The sequence below is a fragment of the Gymnogyps californianus genome, chromosome 8, assembly GCF_018139145.2.
Source record: "Gymnogyps californianus isolate 813 chromosome 8, ASM1813914v2, whole genome shotgun sequence".
In the NCBI taxonomy this organism is placed as follows: Eukaryota; Metazoa; Chordata; class Aves; order Accipitriformes; family Cathartidae; genus Gymnogyps; species Gymnogyps californianus.
Window position 1 is genome coordinate 12,552,977 of NC_059478.1, and position 20,966 is coordinate 12,573,942.

General features: G+C 38.2%; 1 protein-coding gene across 1 annotated transcript in view; it reads left to right on the forward strand.

Moving 5' to 3' along the window:
- Positions 1–20,966, forward strand: part of VAV3 (vav guanine nucleotide exchange factor 3) — a 176,271-nt gene that overhangs the window by 50,253 nt on the left and 105,052 nt on the right. The window contains exons 3-5 of the mRNA XM_050901036.1: positions 14,319–14,377; positions 15,258–15,323; positions 18,285–18,393. Of these exons, the coding sequence (XP_050756993.1) occupies positions 14,319–14,377; positions 15,258–15,323; positions 18,285–18,393 (234 nt within the window). The remainder of the gene's footprint in view (positions 1–14,318; positions 14,378–15,257; positions 15,324–18,284; positions 18,394–20,966) is intronic.

Consider the following 20,966-nt stretch of genomic DNA (forward strand, 5'->3'; position numbering starts at 1 on the left):
AGCAAGGTCAGCATTCTCAAAGTGTTGTGATTTGGTACCATTGTATCAAAGCTGCTTGGCTGGTAGAAAAGAATCCGTCTGACAGAGTGCCTCAGACTTTATGATGGGTTTGAATTGATTCATGTTAGTTCACTTGGCGCAGAGTAAATTCTTAAGGAAAAAATCCCCTAACTTCAGAACGAATGCTGTACCTTGTACTGAGCTGATCCACATACCTCACAAAATCTACGTTGCATGTGCTGTACATGCTGTAGGTACCTCAGCTACAGCAACAAACTAACAGCGTTAATATAACTAGCAAAGAAGATTCATACGTTGATATTTTTGTTCCTTTTTGCGGAAAACATGCAGCATCTTTTTTGGAAACAAATTACCATTGCGGGAACTGTGACCTGCTTTGTTCTCATTTTATATTTTATTTGCTTTTCAGGTTTGGTTTCAGTTTTCTTATCTTGTTTCCTAGTTTTTGAGATGACGTTTTTGTCATCTCAAACCCCATCAGAAGCTGACAACGTTACTTTCCTAGAATGAGAGTTCTCTTCTTCCTTCATTGCTTCACCCTCCCCCCTTCAACTTCCTTTCTCATATCTTTCTCCTGTTGACATCTCTCATCTTTCCCAAAACTTCTCTATCTCCAAGCCCTCCAGCTTCACTGCTGTCTGAAGATTACATTTCACGCATCTGCCTCAGTTAAGGATTGCTTTATTTCACTGTTTTTGATACTGTCTTATCCCTGAAGCTACTATTTTTGGTATGAATGCAGCAAGGGAATTTCTGTGCTATTGGAAATACCTGTGAGCAGTAAAATTAGTGCTTGCCAAGTAAAAAGGAAGATGAGGGACACAATTTTAAGAAACGTTACAGTTAGCATGAGATAAAACTACAAGCACTAATGCTTAACAGCTTCTGTGAAATTTTGGCATTGAGGCTGTTTCAGTCACTTTGTTTAGCATTCATCAACTTGTGTACATTTTAACTGATCTCTGTTTTAGATTTGAAGTTTTATATAAAAAATGGAGAAGGTAGAGGCATAACTCAAGTTAGGTTGCTGCTGGACATGGACTACAACTTCAAAACATTTGCTCCAAACCTGTGCTTATAGTGAAGCTTGTGAATTTTGTTGCTGACCTGAAGAAAGGTTTAGATATTTGAAAAAAAAATTTTTTTTCCACATGGCAGTTGACCCATGAAAATTTAACTCTCTTTACCACAAACATTGTCTTTCAATGAGACCACAATACCTATGACAAACTACTAGGAGAATATTGGTATCACGTAAGGTTTATCTTTCATATTGTATGTTAGATAAAACCAGAGCGCTTGCACAAGGTTGGTTGGTTGCAATATATTAAAACCGGAGTGCTTATACAAGGCTGGTTGATTGCAATATATTGTTTTCCCAGTTTTATCTCCCCCAAATGACTTTGTGCATTGACTGCAAAAGATGTGGGAGCCTGTTGTTCATAAAGCATGGCCTCTTTTGGTAGCTTATTCTTGTCTAGGACAGAGAATAGTTTTCAGCATTGCTCATGGTGTGTTATCTAGGTGCATCTGCTCGCCTGCAGTTGATGTTGAGATTGTTCACTGTTAGGCCTCTGCTGAGATTGACTGTAGTGGGACTAAATAACACTCTGGATATCGTGTTTGGTTTGAGCACACCGTATTGGACTGAAATGCCCAATTCAATTCATGTGAAGATTTTCATGAACTCTTATGTGTTACTGGTGTTTTTGTAATGAACAATTAGGACTGAAGTTGGCCTTAGATGAAGTTTTATAACCTGTTACAAATCTGGGATGTGTTCAGTCCTGTGCCCTTTCACAAATGCTTTTAAGCACAATTCCACGCAAAATATTTTGAAATGCCTATAAACCCTATAGATTAAAAGTGAGGTATAGTCTTATGTTCTCTAAGAGGTAATATTAATGTCAGAAGTTACTGCCTCTCCTTTGCTCTGCTCCCTTTGTCATGCCAGCATACCTGTTGGTGTGGCTGAGCTGGGAAATAAGCAGAGGAGCTCATATGCCCTTTAGAATAACATTTTAAGAAATCAATCCCTCCCTCTCTCTCTGCATATCAATTCTCTGATGTAATTTATGACACGACCATGCTAACAGTTGGGTTAGCACAGCTAAGACAGTAGCAGACTGAAGTGCAGGGCAGAAACAAGTGGTTGAAGAGCACAAGGCAGAGGACAGATATTTCTGAAGTCAGTAGTGCTGGTGAAATCCCAAGAGACGTCTTAACATTAAATATAACTAAATGGCTAGTGATAGGTGTCTGTGGTTTGCTCTTATTTATCATAGTATCTACATCTACAATATATAGTATGATCCCTATCACATACTTAAAGAACTCAAAATCTTCTTTTAAATCTCCAGACAAGTGAAAACTGAAGAACAAGTCCCTGTCTGAAGGACATCCCATATGAGTCCCTTAATATTGTTAGATATATTATAAAGAAATTTGATTCCTTTCTGCAGTTTGTCTGGTGCTGCAGTTCTTAGATTAGTATCAGGCATGTTGGCTGCTGTGCATCTTCAGATATTGATACAACAGAAGAATAAAGCATTCTTCGAAGTAGTACTTACAGCTTTTTTTTCCTGTAAGAGAAATAGAGTGCCTGAAACCCCACAGTTGTATTAGAGCATCCATGAATATGTCACACTCACACCTCCCCCCCCCCCCCCCCCCCCCCCCGAAAATGACAGGAAGAGTTAAAGGAAATATTGTTTTCCTTAACTAGAGGTGGCATCATGTCATAGAGCGTTGAGTGCTTAAGAAGTGCCTCTATTTTATATTTGGTGGTGGTGGGGAAGGACTTGGGATGGGACGGACCAGGGACGTTGAGCTGTTATGAGACCTGGTTCTGACTCTCTTTTTTTTTTAATAATATGGGCATAACACCTAATATGATCTTATGCCTGGTACGGAGCTGAGGAGGTTTTGATCTTCTGCAGTTATTCTCCTGTTCAAATACTTTTGTTTTCCCTGTATTCAAATACTTTTGTACATTGTTTTACAAAATAGGTAGCTGTCATGGGAAGAAACATTGACCTAAACAGATGTGAGTTTTAGATAAAAATGAAAATTCAAAAAAGAAGTAATTTTAAATGAACTACCCTTAAGTGTCCTGTTTGTCTGTCTCTTCTGTCTAACTGATCTTTTAGATGGTAAGCTCTCTGAGGTCTGGCTGTCTTAATTTTGTCATAGGCAGCACAAGGACAGCATCAGTGTCAGTGCAAAGGAGGATATGATGTCAGTCAGACACTGACTAGCACAGTTGTATTTTGTAGGTTATCACCGTTAAGTACAAATATATTACAAACATTAAAAAAAAAAGAAAATAGAGAGGAATCCCACTTTCCCTTTGTTGTGCAGTTCTGCACGGGCATTTTGGAAGTGCAGTACTCTTTCTGAGGGGAAAGATATATACATAGATAATACAACCTGCAAGCTGCTGCATGTTCAAGGGAACAAAGCAAGAGAATAATTAAGCAGTAGCAAATAAAATTAGCAAGTTAGTTTCTCTCATTCATTTTGTAATTTTCAGGATAAGGATCCAGCTCAAGGAGAACTAGGTACACACATAATGAGAATGTAAATCTCACTTTGTATTTTCTTTCACTACAGTAAGTGTAGTTATATTTTTTTATCTAAATGAACAGACAATTAGGGAGAAAACCAAACCACTGCTCTTACCAGGTTTCTGTAATAGAAGTTGCTGGTATTGCCATTCCCATTGCAGGATGTCTTCTCAAGTATAATTTTTTTATCCTGTATCAAAGATGATTTTTAAAATAAGAGTGGAAGACAGTGAAAGTGAGTTATGCCATCCTGTGTACTGTGTATCTTTTTGTAGTGTTGAAAGTAAGTGTAATGCTTTTCCGATGGACTGATCCAATCCCTTGTCTCTTCTGGTACGGAAGAGAGATGTCTAGAGTGTGAGGCTTGAAAAATAGCCTTGGGCTTTTGTAAGCCACTCTGAGCGAGCTGGAGGGTAATTGCAACAAAGAGAACCGCTCACTTCCCTTTGCACTGCCCATTGTAGCAGGGGAAATTTTTTCTCGCAGAGAGTAGGGGGACATACAGTGTGTGTTTACCCCTAATAAATATCCTTATCTTCGGTGATTGTGTACTGGAGTAAATTCAGTTCATGCTTCAAGTGTGACTTGGTACCATTCAGCAAAGCCACACTCTAGTTGAATTTATATAGTCAATGGTTAAAGTAAATTCAGAAAAGGGAGAAGTGTGGCAGTGACTGGTTCACTCAAGACAGGAAGAGAAAGATCTTCCTCTGCTTTTAGCAGAAGAGAGGAAGGAAAACTCCATTGTGCAGTCTCCTCCGAATATCCTTCTTGCTAATATCAAAATTGACAACGAATCAGTTTAAATATTAAAGTGAAATAATACAGTGGGAGTGAAGAAACCACATGTCACTTAAACTCCAGGATGCATACCTAAACCAATATTTGAGGTGCAATCAATAATGAGTACGAAAGCACTCGTTTCCTTCTAAAACATTTGTATGCTAATTTTAAACATCCAAGGTCAAGAACACCCAAAGTGTATATATGGTGTACAAACTGGTGGTTGCAGCTGAGAGAATTTGCTTGTTCTTTTCAAACATGTAAAATAGTCTTTTGAAGTTTGTTAAAGGACAGTGGCAAAAGAAATGTAACTTTGAAAAACATACAACATTGATTTATGTCCATTCCTATTTAAAAAAAAATAAAATTCTGTTCAAAGTCTGAACACCTTTGATAATCTTACTGTTAGGTCATTAAAGATTTTAAAATGGATGTGTACATTTAGGAAAAAATTAAGGCTATATTAAAATGTGCTGTTTAAAATGCAGGAAAAAGCTGGTTTTTCCTTGATTGTTTAGTGTTATGACCCATATAAAATATGGTAAAAGATTGTGGTATCATCAATAAGAGTGTTTACAAAGCATTGAAAGTGAGCACTTGATCAAAGCTGAATACAGTTTGAAGCTGCTGTTTGTAAGCATAGGTTATCCTTGTAAAGTTTATTATGAAGGGAACTGGAATCATTTAGTAGCAGCTAAGTTTTGCAGTACTGTCCTAGGCATATCCTTTTATATTCCTTTGCCCTCCATGCAAAACCTGAAGCGTAGTAAATGCACCAGAAAAGACAAAATCCTATTTCATTCTCCATCCTTTACAAAAATAGCATGCTTGAAGGCAGTCTGCACTCATGCTGTTAGCTGCAGTGTTCAAGGGCTCTGTTTATAACACAGCAGTGCTTGAAGTAAGGTTGTCATTCTTTAGGCAACATCTTAAAAAATAAACAAGAAGCCCAACACCCCCACCCCCCCACCCCAAACCTAAATCCCCTGAAGGCATGGTGAGGGCTGGAAGGCATTCACAGAACCAAAACCACCAGCTGCAGACAGGAAGTGGCTGCTAAAACTCCCTCCCCGCCGTGCTTGCTTTGGTGAGTCTCTCAGCCTTTTGGACAAAACGAACCAAGAGATTAACAGGACTGTGCTTCTTGTGCAGCTTGGACTTCTTCAGTTCCTTGTAAGAGCACAACTGTCTAGGTAACCTTTCATGCTTTTGGACTAGCAACTGTAGCCTTGTCACTGACCTAAAGTTTGAAAAAATGGGATTTTAAGCACAACTTTTGTTTAATGTGTATATATCTGTCCCCATAATTGGATACCGATTATTAAAGACTTGCACATTATAGTCCTAATAACATGGCATTGAGTTTTACGAATTCCTGGAGAGCATTCAGTTTTGCTTCTCTCTCTCTCTCCTTTTTTTTTTTTTTTTTTTTTCCTTGTAAGTAATGTTTAGGAGTCATGTGTGCAGTCCTGTGTAGTTACATCTGCCAGCCCCACTATTCCAGTTCAGGAGTTTGCGTGATCAGAGGTACCACTCTCTATAAAAGGGATAAAATGCTAAAAATGTTCAGTGCATGAAAGGGGTGGAGGAGGGGTTTGGTTAGTGAGGGGTCCAACCTGCCCTTTGCTATTGTTGGAAACTACATTTATGCTTTTAACTACTGTCCTAGAGAAAAACGCTATAGGTAGTTTATCTCTGTAATGTAAACATATGACATCAAGTGTTGCATGGTATAATTTAGAATGTGAAAAGAAAACAACAACAGAACTCTTCAGTTTTGGATAATTCTAACTTAATGTCAGATGTTTTATTTTTACTAGAAGGGGAAAATATGCCCAGCCTTAATCTGTCCTTTTGGACATCAGGTCATCTGTCCTCTTATATCTTCCAGAGTGTTTTTTTAAAATCATGTTCTTCTCTCTCTGGCTCTGCTTGCCCTCCTGGTGCCAAACTGCCCTCCTCCCCACCTCATCTCTCCTTACAAGGCTTTGGAGAAAATGTTGCATCTTTTATAGTTGTTGATTCCCCAGGGCTTTTGAAGTCGCAGCAGTTTGCATCTCTGTAGTTAGCTTATCTACAAACAGAAAGAGCCAACACCCAGGAGGTTTTTTGTCTTGGCTATTTTTTTTCAGTCCGGAGAAAGACTTTCCTGCCACTTTATCCCTGAAGACACTGTGGAGACACTGGAGAAAATGGATACAAGATGAGACTTCCCTAGGGCAATGCATGCGTGGAGGTTTGCATGCCCGGAGCCAGGCTTCCCCCCAGCAGCACGGCAGCACCTCTGCGGTCTCCTCTCGCAGCTGGGGGCTCTGTGTTCAGAGGAAACGTGCATGACTGCCAAAAACAGCTTTTACAGCAGTCGCGTTACCCTTGCTGCCTCTGCATAAAAGCATTTGGCACCTGGTTTCAAGCTGTTTTTCAGAGTTGCTGGCAGGCTCCTGTCAGTCACAAAAAAACTTGGCTTGGGGTTGTGAATTTCTCTGCCATGGTTCCCTGGGACAGTTGGGCTATTTGCCTTACTGCTACTATGCCAGCGCTAAGCCTTGATGGGAAAGAAGGAGTAGTCCTCAGGTGTATTTCCTGAGGATGTAGTTCAGTGGAAGTGGAAGAATGGACGTGGACGACAAGAGATGCCAGAATTGGGGTAGCTGGAGCTGATGTCAGTGAGGAAACAGGCAGCATCCCGCAGCTGGTGATTAGCCCTGTGGAAACTAGATTTATGACTTGGATTGCAGCTATCAGTGCTCTACACCTAAAGCTTGGATTGCATTATTTGAGTAAGATGAAAATCAGTATTCAGCTATATGTGAAGCTTTGTGTAATCAAAACCAGGCTATTACATTTCTACCTGCTGGAGGTCTGCAGACTGTCGTGTTCCTAAGGAAATGTTGGTGTGGGTGCCAGGGCTGTAAATTATCTTTCACATGTTTCTGTCTGTATGACTTTGACACTTCAATGTATGCCATAGCACTATTTAGTAGAGGCATAATTTGTATAGCTGGTAATTGAAATTTGCTGTTTGTTTTTAAGGGCCTATTAGAGGTGCCATTATGTGAAACGAAGGGTTTGCTTTTAGGCCATCTCTCTCTCTCTCTCTTTTTTTTTTTTTCTTCCCCCCTTTGAATGGGTTTTCATTCATTCTGCCTTTTTTGAAAAGCCCTCATCCTTTCTCCTTCCCTAGAGGCTTGTGGTTTGATTAAAATTAACCTGAACTAACACAGAGTACTAACACGATACCAGAACAAGGCAGATGCAGAGAAAATGTTCAATTTAACTTATGAACACCCTTTACTTGGAATAATATGCTCTTTAGATCAGCAGCTGTGTAATCACCCTGAAGTTGTCTGGCTGCATGTCCTTTTTCACATCTGTCAGCCAAGTTAAATGCAAATATAAATGTAACAATTCCTAGAGGTCTTTTGGTTCAAAAGCTAATGATGGCTTATGGTAAAATAAGATACATGCGATGTGTCTGTGTGTGTTTCCCCTCCCCCCCCCCCCCCCCCCCCATCCCCATCTGTGCCAAATGAAGTATTGATCCAGGGTTGTCCGGGGCCTGGTAAACTGCAGAGTAGCAAATAATAGAGCTTTCTTAATATAAGTCATTTGAGAATATATTTATGTATAACAATTTCATCTTATCTCTGAGTGACAGAGGCGCAAAAAGATGATTTCTCTTTTTCTCTTTTCTCTTCCCTCCCCCCCTCTCCAATCTGATGTATGAGTGAAAACAGCTTAATGAAAACTCACTCAGCGTGTGGGCATGAGTGGCAGTTCTGGCTTTGAAGTATCCTGGATATGAGACACTTGGAATTGGCCTTGTAAGAGCATTACCCTAGTGATGCAGAGTGTATATGTCTTTGTTTTCTTTAGGAACATTGGATTTCTATTTGCATTAGCTTTTTGTTTTTCATAATCTGCTCAGAGCTCTGGGCAGTGTATGTATATAACCAGCTAATTAATATGTGCACGTACATATCTCAGGACTCCCTACCTTTCAATACTCTTAATTTGAGTCTCTGAAAGATTCTAGGGTGAATTTCTCCTACTAAATTAAACCCTTTGATATTTGTCATATCGAAACCAATGTGCTCTTCTTTCATTCAAATTTTCCCTGTTATGAAGTGAGGAAAAAACACAGAAAATGCAATGTAGCCTTGATAAGTAATCTGAAATATGTGTAACCATTTTATATTCATGGTTGTCTTGCTGATAAATTTTACTTGGAAACCGGTTGGAAGCTCATGTAGAATGAAGGGTAGTATTTCTCTTGTATAAGATATCCTGTATTAAATGAGCAAATGCCTTCTTTGCCAATGGAAATTTGAATGTCCTCAAGATGGGCTTCGAAGGAATTGATTCTTGAAATGACAATGGTTAATTATACTGATATTGCATGCCAAAGTGAAGGAGGCTAAGATTTTGTCAAGCATGGACAGAAAAACATCCTTCTTTCTGATTAACGAAGTACAGGTATGCTTGCTTCTCTGAAAAAGCAAATAGCAGGTCTGTAGTTTCCTTTGAGATGGTGGTACCTAAACCAGTCTTATGCAGCCATCAGGGTCTCTTCATGCATAGACCTTAGTTTGAGAGTAGTAACAACTACATGTAAAGCAGGTATTATTTTTATATACTATTTACACTGCTATACTTTTATATAACTGAAAGCCAGCCAGCCAGAACTATTTCAAAGTCAGTTGATAAGGGGGCATGATAGGAATGTAATTAGAGATCTAAAGTTTTCTTGAACGTAAGAGTGCTCGAGATCACTCTTCCAACCCAGAGACTGGAATGGAGACAGACCATAGCAAAGGAGCTTATCAACTCTCTGAAGGATTAATTTTCTTTTATAATTGAAGATTTTTAAAATTTGTTTCCCAAAATTTGATGAAGTAAAATAAGACCTGTTTGGTAAGAAACCCATGTGCATGTAGCAAAAGTAGCACGTCAAAATGTAGGTTGGTATTGGAAATATTTTTTCCTTGGCAAATAACTGCTTTTATGTTATGCTAATCTGTTTCTATGTATCTGCTAAATAAATTCACTTCAAGGGAGGGAGTAAAGCTAAGTTTTCAACAAAATGCAGCACTCAAATACTAAGCTAGATGCACAAATTTTGAAAAAAGACTTGATAGATAATATGGTAGTGAATTCTTGGTGACTTTTACTGTGTCTTAGAAAAACATATCCTGATTTAAGTGCATACATAGAAACAACTGCTTTGAAGATCTAACCCACAAGTGAGTCTTTCTAGGTTTTATTGGCATAAACTATGAAACTGTTGCCATCAACATTTGTTGATCACTTCATGTTTTCAGTTTAGGTAAACATCCGAAATACAAATATGGGCCTAGTCCTGACAGCAGCTGTCAACAGCAAGGAAATTTTGCCTGTTAGGAAGACAGTGAGTTGCAAAATGATTTACTTCTGTTTCTTCTAAAAGTGGAAAAGTACTTTTAAAACGTACTTTGTCTGGTTTTGAACTGCATGATTTCTAAGTTCTTTTTAAGAAACAAGATTAAGAAGTGACCCCCACCAAAATACTCGGTAAGGCACGTTTTAAACTCAGACACACCACTGCTATGGAAAGAAGTAAAATAGTCCCTCTAGTGTACTGCTGCTGTAAGTATGCATAGGAATATCTGATGTGATTTACTGAAGAGTATGGCTGCAGGATATTACAAAATAACGTTTCGGCAAGGGATATGAAAGTGCTTACATAAATTGGAGTGTCTGACCTACAACAGTAAGTCAAGTGAAACAATAATAAATGCCAAGTCAAAAAAAAAAATCTGCTGTTAGAGTAACTCATGAAGTAAAAAGTAAAGAGCACGAGACCATTGCTCTTGCCAGCTGCGCCCGAAACATGAATGAGGAGCAGAGCCACTTGCTGGGGCACGGGCTGAGGTGCGCTTCCTCTTGCAGGGCTGTAGATTTGAATTTCATGTCATATTTTGCATTCACTGACTATATACTGAAAAACAAACTTGGATGTTCACATCTTCCTGAAGCGAGTGTGGCTTTGATGTGACTTCTAAAGACTTGCTTAACCTCTGTCTGACTGCATTAGTCAGTGCAAAGGAGCTATATTGAGGCTGGTGCAGATGGGGCTTCCTTTTATGCCTGAAAGTCTCTTGCTAACATCTCCCAATTTCAGGTTCGCTGCAGGAGTATCATAGAGTTATTGAGTTTTCCAGTGTGAAGGGATGTAGTCGTTGCAGGATGTTTTGGAATATAAATGTTTCTTTTTTCATGTGTCGTAGCTAGCCAGAACATAAATACGAGTCTTTACTCGGTATCTAGTTTTCACTGCCTGTTCCTGGTAATAGCGTGTGTGCAAAGGCCCTGCAGCCCTTTGTACATTTGTTTGTTGCAGGGCAGAGCCAGCCATGGAAGCCCTGTTGTTCTGGATTTTGTACAAGAAAGGAGTGCTACTTTTGCACTTAAGCTAAGATCCAGTTTAGCCTAATTCAGATGTACAGGAGCATTTGAGTCCTTGCTGTGGAAGAGAACTGGGCAGTCATTTAGGGTTAAATGGGTAAAATGGATTAAAGCTCCACTGAAAGGAAGAGAGCAAGGCAAAAAAAGCACATGAAAAGCATTAAATTGAATGTTATGGATTTTCATGTGTATGGTACACTGTAATTTTGGAGTTCAGAATTGCACTATATTATAGCTTCCCTCATGTCAAATGTATAGGGCTTCAAACTAGCACTGTTCTGAAAAACTCCCAAGTCTGTCTTTGTCAGTTTGTTGAAAATCAGACATTTTGCTGGGTTTAGTTAGATGAATGTCTATTGAAACTCCGATTTTTTTTTTTTTTTTTTTTTTTTTTTTTTTTCTGACAACTCAGCCCATACATAACTGCGACCTTCCTCATGGACCTAGAAATTCGGGAACTCTTCAGAGTTCCTGCAGTGGCTTAGAGCCAAAGAACTGAAATTTCATGTGGAAGGAAAATCTTTCTTTGCCCCATTCATGTTGGAGCAAATACATTTACACGTATGTGATGCTGAAATAGTATGTTGACCAGAAGTGGTAGTTCATGTATGATTACTTGTGTAAGTATTCCTGACATTTTCTCCGAAATCTTTAAGGAAACCACAACAGCAAGAAAAAGACCCCTCAGCAGAAACTGTTCCGTTTCTTGACAGAGTGCTGTTTTAAGCTGTGCTTTAATAGAAGCGGACAATGAGCAAGCATTACCTTTTATTTTGTGGAAGTTATGTCTGTTTTCAGTAATGTATTTTAATCTTAAATACACACTGGGGTGCTTAATGGTCTTAAGTTCTTAATTGTTTTGTTTTGAAATAGAAGAGCAGGAATCCCTGCCCATTACCTTTCCCCTTTTGCGATGCTAGCGTGGCCATGCTTTATCATGTACTTCTGGAGAACGCAGTGCTTTATCATGTACTTCTGGAGAACGCAGTGTGTCTCTGATTGAGATACTGACAGGTGTTGTGATGATTACCATTTTCTTCTTAGTGGATTATCCAGTGTTCAGTTTTTGATGAAAATCTGCCTGTTGGCTTCCTAGCATGTTAGTTTGCTCTTCCTGCAGTGCCAGACCTTCTCCGTTCTAAGAGCAGTGAAAATTGTTAGTAGTCTTCTGTTGTCTCTAGTCATATAGTTCCTTTCTCTTTCCTCTTCTGTGGGTGCCTGTTCTCATAAACACTTTTCTGGCTTCCTCAGTGTGTGGTGGTCTTTTTTCCCCTCACCTGCCCTGCCCTGCCCCCCCCCCCCCCCCCCGCCGAAGATTTCACATCACTTCCTGAAGAAGTTTTTCTGTTCCTCTTAATTTATAAGTCTTGCTTTTGCTTGTGTTCATATTGATAGCTGTAAAATGTAATTTGGCAGTACATTTTGGGAATAACATTTACTAGTTATCTTCCAAAAATTCATAATTTTTTTTTTGTACACATCTTTTTCGTATTATCTTGAAGCAACCATAATTAGCTGTGAAGAGTAAGCCATACTTCTACTGGGTTTGATTATGCTAGATAAGTGAGAATCCCTCTAAGGAAAAGGGTTTGCGTGGGTGGAATGGTTTGCAAAAGATTTTCTGTGTGCTGGGAAATAACATGTTGAAACAAGAAAGGGATATTTAGTTCACCAGACTTGCCCCCCTCTGTTTCGATAATCATTAAACCTCTTTTCCTGTGATTTTGCCAATCAATGTTCACCCATCTGTCAGGACAGATCATTTTGCCAGCTATTGAATTTTCAGTTAACCTTCCCATAGTGTCTTATCTCATGCAGCTTAGCAGTCCTTGCAGTCCTGCACTGGGATTCTCGCAGGTGTGCAGAGGCAGGTTCTTGTCTGGTACAGAAACCAGAACCCCCCTGCAACAGCAAGACTTTTTAAAGGAGTCTTTTTTCCTTTTTGACCTTTTGACTAATGTGAAATAGTTTGTAATTAACTTTATGGTTTATTCAATCAACTTTTATTTACAATTTCCAAAACTTATTCTAGGCTGTATTGCAGTTCTTCTATTCATAGGGGAATTAATGTGCCCGCACCTTTGATTATGTTCATAGCATATTTATTTGTTTTTATTATTCTTTGACTTTCCTGAAAGGCAAAACCAGATTTTCTGTGACATGAATTTTCACAGCAGCTTAAATGAACCCAAAATGTTCCTTTCACAGTAGTATAACTTAGTTCATTCTGAATTTTGCTTATCTGCATATGAGACCTGATTCACTTTGGAGGCTTTGTAACTTCAGTTTAAGCTCTGTAGTTGGTGATTATTCTCTGTGGTTTTTACTTTGTCATTCTCCTGTGTAAACATGTCATTGTCCTTCCTTTGAGAGATGTACTTTTAACTCTGTGTTTTATGGTCGGGTTAGTCTTGTAATTAGAACTTGAAAAATAAACAATTTTAATTGTAGAGATTATTCCCAAATGCCCATGGAATGTAGAATTGCTGTACTAAATTTGGTACTACTGATAAAAACCTTCTTTGGAGATTTCACTTCAGCTTAATACGGATTTTAAGTTTTAAAGACCCAACCTGAAACTTCTGAGAAGTTCAGGGGAACCTTGTCATTGGAAGTATGGCAATTCAGACAGGGTGTCATTTTGGCTCTTTTTCTCTCTCTAGCAAATAAGACTTGCCAGTCTGATAGTGCTCAAAATAAGAGAAAATCTTTGTGACAGAGAGGACATGCTAGGCAGAGTACAAGTTGGTCTTGTATTATTACAGCTGACAGCAAAATGACTCCATGTATGTGACCATAAGCACGTGTATTCTACCCTCACTAATGTTCTTCCTTTCTTATTGTATAACCTTGAGCACTTACAGGAGGTATTTGCTTAGAATGAGATCTTCCAGACTGCTGCCACCTTCTAAAAATAAACAAAGCTTATGGGCTCAAATGTGCAGCTTCTTTAACTGTTTGGCTAATAAGAGATTGCTTTTCCTTTGCAAGCCAGTCCTGAAAAGGTGGCTTTCTGCTGGTTTGGCATTTGACTCCCTCTTCTGGCCAGTGTTTGGAAAAGCTCAAATTAATACTTTTGGATTTTCTTTCTGGAGCTACAATTAAAAAAAAAAAAAAAAAAATCTTCAGAGCAGTCTGTAAGATAAAATTTAATTACAATTGCGTCCAGGTCCATTTGCAAATTGAATGTCTAATTTGTGACATGTATGACCTGGTTTTAAATCTACTTAAATTGGCTTTTACTTGTGCTAAAACTTGTAAATAAGAGATTTCCCTTTTCCTCTCTTTGTGCTCCCATTACGTCCCCCAGTACAAAAGCACTGAAGACCAGCTCATGGGAAATCCGTGGAAGTTCAGTGCACTCTGTTTGGTGCAGCCGGATTCTGTGTCTGTTTATATCATTCGACGTGAAATGGTGTTGCTGATAATTAAACAATAGAGAAGAAAATGTTTTATTGCTTCTGTTCTACAACTAATCACGGTTTCTGTTTCCTTCTTCTCTAGGTGATAGAAACGCTTTCAAAACTTTCTCGCACTCCTATTGCATTAGGCACAGGAATAAGGTATGTTATTGCCCTAGTGAATGGTGGGAATAATGCCTCTTGCACGATGCTCCTTGGAAAAGTTGTTAGAGGCAGTGTAGGCAGTGTCCCCCAGTAAGAACTTCTCTGGTTGTAAACCAAGTTGCCCAGTGGACAGCTAACCAAGGCTCTGGACCTCTGAGGAGCTCTGAAGGGTATCTTCTACCTCTGGTACGCTTACTGAAGTGTCTGAACTACATTTACTTCTCGTGCTGAAACATGAGGTGAACAAATGAGCAGTTAGTATTACAGAACTTGTGTGATAATTGTGACACGTGGATTGTAAGTCAGGCTGATGCAGTGCTGATCTATGTGAAGACAAATAGGTTTTCTCTTCTTTCTCCCTTCTAAAAATCAGCAAAACTGCCAAGTTTGTGAGATTCTCATTTTCAAAAAGAAACCAAAAAATCCCAAGCAAACCTTAACCTCATGAACTATAATTGTGGGCTGTGAGAGAAGGTGAAAGACTTGATGCTTTGGTGTTCTCCATCTTTTTGAATGGTTTGATTCAGCAGTCTTATCATATATGAATGGATGACGTTTTTAAAACATACACAAAACTCCCTAGCCAGTCCTGTAATCCATGTCCTGTGCTAAAAAGAGTAGTTAATATTCTCAGTCGAAAAACTGACAATGATGTGTATTAGTGGTGATTTATAACAACTCCATCCAGTAGGGTTTTTTATTATATTAAGTATCAATTCCTAAGTTTAAATACATGTATACTGTTCATCAGAGAAAGAGGAATGTACAAACACATTAACATACAGTAATCTCTGTGAAAATTTCAGAAACCAAACAAAAACCCACTATGTGACTAGACTAGTGCTGCCTATAATTCATGCTATTTTTCTTTCTGTAGGCCCTTCCCTACAGAAGAAAGCGTTGATGATGAAGATGTCTACAAAGGTCTTCCTGATTTAATAGAGTATGTTGTAAATCTTTAGTTAAATTAAAGGTTTTGGCTTTCAGTTGCGTGCTATTATTTATACAATGTTATAGAACACATAGTTTTAATGAGAATGGGATATTTATTTGATTTAAAAAGATTTTGTTAGCCATTATGCTGACCAGGAAGAATTAGTTATGAAAGCTTATTTGAATGATTGTAATTCATTTATATATGTAAGGAAGCATGTTTTGTAGAGGGCACTGGTAGCAAAGTAAATAATGAATGCATTTTAAATGATCTGTCTGTACTATGAGAGTGCTTTCACAGAATTACGATATCAGTTGTTAAGGCACCCAAGGAAATTATCTTGAACTTGCGAAGAAAATGCATGTTTGGATCATAATTCAAGTGGGTTGTTTCCCTAAAGTCAATGAAATTCTTTGTATGAGTGCATTTACCTCTCTGGGTAAGTGTTTGCAGGATTATTAATTGTTGCCAATTGTCACGTTGGATTTGAGGTACAAGATAGACATGAACATACTGTATAGTATTGAATGGTAGACTGCAGCTTTATTTTGCAGACTGGTGAGATAAATACATCTGGGCATAAAAAATTGTCAAGAAGGACTACTCTTGTATCCTATGGCTAGGATCTCTCAAGATCCATTAGGAATCATGTTGGACAAGAGCTAGGATCAGAGGTCACTGTCCCAAACCTCAAAGTTCACCAGCGCTCACCTCACTAGTGCTCATCTGGCTCTGTCTTGGCTCTGGCCACATTGTGTGTCGCTTGCTGCGATGTGGTGAAGTAGCTGCTGTTCACACCGTGGGTTTGTTTCTTTACTGCCTATAAAGAAGGGAAACTCCACCGTGGTTGGCATTGCTCAATTTATCACCTTCCCTGCAAGCTCGTCCTTGTCTCCTGCAGCTGACTGGCTGCCTTATGGATAGCTGCTTTATAGATAGCTGCTTTTCACTCGGTGTAGCTGAACGTGCAGAAGGTAGGAGTTGCAGACTCCTCTGAGACCCAAGTTGTCTAGAGGTGATGTCCTCATCTCTTAGATTTGGTGGCATTAGCACTGTCTGAAAATAATGTTTCTATCAGTTCTTAAATAGGTATACAAATTCAGTACTGGGAGACAGTCTTTCATTTAAAAAAAAAAGTTAACAAATCATACCAAAGAAATTGAGATTCATAGCTCGTCTTTTGCATCAAATTACAAATATTATTCACTGAAATTTGATAGTTATATGCTGTCTCAGTTGTGGAGGAAGCAATTCAAGAAGTATTCTCTTCATAAGAAACAAAAGTGCTAGTGAATGATGTAAATGACCCACATTTTTTAGTTTCTCTTAATTAGTAAGTGTATTTGACTAAAATTAATTTAATTGTCCCTGAGTTTAAGTGGTGTCTAAAGAATTTAGAATGAATTTAAGGCTTTCTGTGAGAAAGAGCTGTAGTAGTTAAATTTCTCTATCCTTACTCTGCCTTTTTGCCAGCTTTTGTTCCCTGGAGCATAGGTGGTAAAAGGGGGGATTTCTGTGCTGCACCTGACACAGCTGCCAGTGTTTAATGTGAAATGCTAGCACACCATCATCACTGGTACAAGCTGAAATGTTAGACTAACCTGGAGCACCTGAGCTTTCTAGCTCTCCTGGGGCATGGTATCTGTTGGAAAAGGAAGGGATGTGAGCAATTTCTGTCTTCTGTTGAATCCCCCAATTATATATTTTTTTAATCATTCCATCTATTGAAACTTCTAATGCTTGCTTACTTTATCCTTCTGATGTCCTTGATTAAAAAAAAAAAAACAACCAACCAACCAAAACATATTTAATGAGAAATAAAAAATACACTTGGTCTCTGTATATAGTCCTGACTATAGACATAGTGAATTTGTCTGGCATTTCCAAGTAGTCCATGTGGCAGCTGTGTTGGTGGCAGTTCTCATTCATTTTGATTTCTTTGAAATCATTAGTCTCTGCCAGCAGAGCTTCTGATGTCCTGTTCTTGAGTACTGATGATCCACTTACAGAAATGGTTGTCCTTCCCAGTTCTAGTGGACCAATCCTCAATTTGTTTTTTATTCTGAAGGATTTCAGTGTTGTCTTCTAACAGTAAAAATCTCAAAATTATCGGCACATCTGATCAAGTTTCTCTATTATTACGACTGGACTACTTTCAATATCTTCTAGAGTTCTTTTGTAGGCATACCCTAAGAAATGTAGGTGACAGAGATACTATGGGCTTGATATGGTCCTAGTGCAAAGTAGGCAAAAGTCCAGCAGGACTGACTCTAATAAAGCTGAATTAGCTGAGGGTAGAGTTGAGCACTGACTTTATGCTGAGGTATTTCTGTAGTCTGGGTAATAGGAGGACACTTCTTGTGCATAGTCTATTTTGTTGAACTGTCTGATTTTCAGTTTGAAAGGTTGCTTTTTTCATTTTTGGGTAGCTGAAGGTTGCCATGAGGTGATCAAGGTCCTGGTTTATGGTGTGGAGGTACAGACTTTCAGCTACTGGCTCTGTAGTCTTTAGTGTATTTTACCCCAATAATCCTTTCTTTAGGCAGGAAGGAGACCTGTACCAGTGTCTTGCATCCCAGTGCAGTGGGATGCCAGGCAGTAAGGAGAGGCAGCTCCTCTTCACTGGATGTGGTGGGAAAAGGGACGAAGAGAAGAGAGCAGCTGGACAGTACCTCGTGACAAAACTCTCCTGACAAGCTGCTTTCGGTGCCTGGTTTAGTTCCGGTGTGGTTCTAAATTCTTGCAGTCTTCAGTGTTGTGTTGATTTCGTACAATTGTATTTTAAATGTGTTGAGGAAAGAAAATTAATGGACTTAATTTCCCTTAATGAGTTCTTTTCATTAGATGGTTCTATTAATTAATCTGTTTTGTTTACTGTAGAAATGTTTTCCTATGAGGAGTGGTCCCTTGCAGAGCTGATGGTAATTTGCCTGTGCTGCACAGCTTTTTTTAATTGTCTTTTCCTTTCAGTGAAACTGGTGTTGATGAAGATGAGGAGTTGTATGATTGTGTCTATGGAGAAGACGAAGGCGGGGAGGTTTATGAAGACCTAATGAAAGATGAAGCAGCACAGCAACCTGTACGTTTTCCAATTCCTAGCTATTTTCAAACAATAGAAGTTATATTTTTGAAAGTTAATATTTGTGAAATTATCTCTTTATAGCTAGTTTCACTGAAAATTCACTCATGCTCAGTTGCATCCAGAACTGTCACGTGCAATGCATTATCTCCTGTGTAAGACTTTGCAGGCTGTTTTGGCAAAGGGTTGAATGTTAACTATGGTAATTTTTTGAAAGAAATGTGATTTCTAAATGAAATACAATAATTACTTATTTTGTTAAGTTTGCCAGTTATGAATAGTAAGATTACCAGCTATTTTAAGAGCAATTAAATTAACTGCTTACTTCAGTGTCCTACTTCCAAAATTAAGTTATAATATTGTGAAATGCTGTTGTTTCAGCCATAATTTGGACAACTAATCTAACAAGGACAACTGATAATTGTTTCATACCAATGAAATTGCTGCTTATTCAACCAAGTAGTTTTTGTTGATCATTAGGTTGGTGTTACTGAGAATGGGATAAGCAGCTTATTTACTTTATTGTATAAAGGTACCATGGTCAGTTTTCAAAACTGTCTTGAAAAAAATCTGAACTTAGGCAATAAAGTTACTTGCTAATTGGGAGAAACCCTAATGTACTTGTCTGCCCTTCCTCAGAGATGTGCTTTCTGATCTGGAAAATGTTAGTCTGTGGCCATGACAGGATATGTTTTTTAGGACAGTTGTTTTCTTCCTCTGTATTGACATGAAGGTATGTTATGCTTCCTGTTGTCTTAAGTTGGAAACTTTTTCCATATTGCTTTTTAGTAATATAGTTACATGAAGAAGCAAGAAATTCTAAAGATCTTAATCTTTTGTTTTGTTGGGTGTTTTTTTTGTTTGTTTGGGGTTTTTTTACCTTGTATATCTTTTCAATACAAGTATAGGAGATAGCTAATGTAATTTGTATTCTCTGCTTTTATGGTGATTCCCCGAAGTTACCACTATCTTGTCTTTGGGAAGATTACTGCCTTGTTTTAATCTCTGTTGTTTTGAGTAGAACAGTATTGTTTTCAAGCCTGCTTTTCTGTTAATACAAAATCCTGCAGGTAATGCATGTAAATCAAGGATGAGATAAGCAGAAAGTTATGTTAGTTTTTCACATTTTGCTTAATTTTGTTTCCCTCCTAAAGTTTGGGTTATTCAATGAAAGCCAAATAAAAAATTGAGTTGAAAAAACACTGGTTTATATCTAATGAAGTCACATTCACTTGGAGGCAGGATGTTTTAGAAAAGTGTTTGAATCATAGGAAATCTTTACTGTGATCTTGTTTTGAGTTTTTATTTTATACTGAAAGTCAAAATGTGTTAAGTTTTGGGTTTCACATAATGAGTGTGGGTGGCTTTTTTTTTTTCTTCAACCGTAACAGTTGGTAATCTCTGGCATTTGGTAGTGTGTAAACTTTCTCTGATTCTTTCTTTCCTGTTGCAAATGTCACTCTCGCATATCTGTGTTTCTAGCAAATGATTAATATAGCAATCAGAACTCTTATGTTCTAATTTTAGTTGCATCTTAGCCTAGATAATTCAGATTGATCAGACTTGTATTTGTTTCTTATAGAAAGTAAATGAAAATTGAAAACACAGTGCAGCAAAATATTTTTTTCCACAACATGTAATGAATGGAGACAGTACAATTGTTTTGCTGTGACAGCTTTCTTGAATGTGGTAATTATTTCTGGTTTGTGATAATTTCCTTTCAGGTTTATGAATACACTGCATGCTAACATGATGATTTTGCGCAGTTCTTTCATTTGAATCATATGTGAGAATTCCTTGCATGTGAAAACACTAGCACAGGACAATCTTCAAGTAGATTTTTAGAAGAACCTAATACTTTTCAGAGTCTCCAATAGCAGCCAAAATGCTTCGCATCTCCCTCATCCTTGATTTATTGTCATTATCTTGTGAAGTAAACTGTTCCACTAAATTTTCTGTAGCGGTAGCTGACCTTCGAAGGCAATTTTTCTCACTTGTACTGGTATTTGCACATTAATTCTTATTTCCTCTCTCCTTTTATTTATTGCACTCAAATTCTAGAAGTTTGTGGTACAGATAGAAAACTGATATGTTAATTTCTGTCAAAAGCGCCTATGTGAATGATCTGTTTGGGTTAGGTGAGCACAAAACTGAAGTGAATGGTTTTAAGCAGAATGCCAGGATTTTGTTTGCATTGCTCATATGAGAGTTGGTGAACAACAAATCCCCACATTTTGCAAATGGATATAAACTCCTATTGGGTACGACAACTTCTGTATTGGTGCAAATACTGCAAGCAATTTGAACAGTATTGAGCTTACAAAGGTAAAGGTGAAAAATAACTAAAAGTCTGAATAATGTCAAATTCTAATACTTCATTGAGATTAATTAACTGTGACGGTGCCTGCTTCCCCCTGCCAAAAAATTTGGGAATGAACGATAGATTTTGAGATGGGGCTGATCATCAGACGATACTCACAAAGTACGTTTATGCTGATAATGACGGACTGTATTTTTGCAAAATGGTTACTTCTGTCTACAGCTGATAAGGATGGCACTTTAATGTTTGTTGT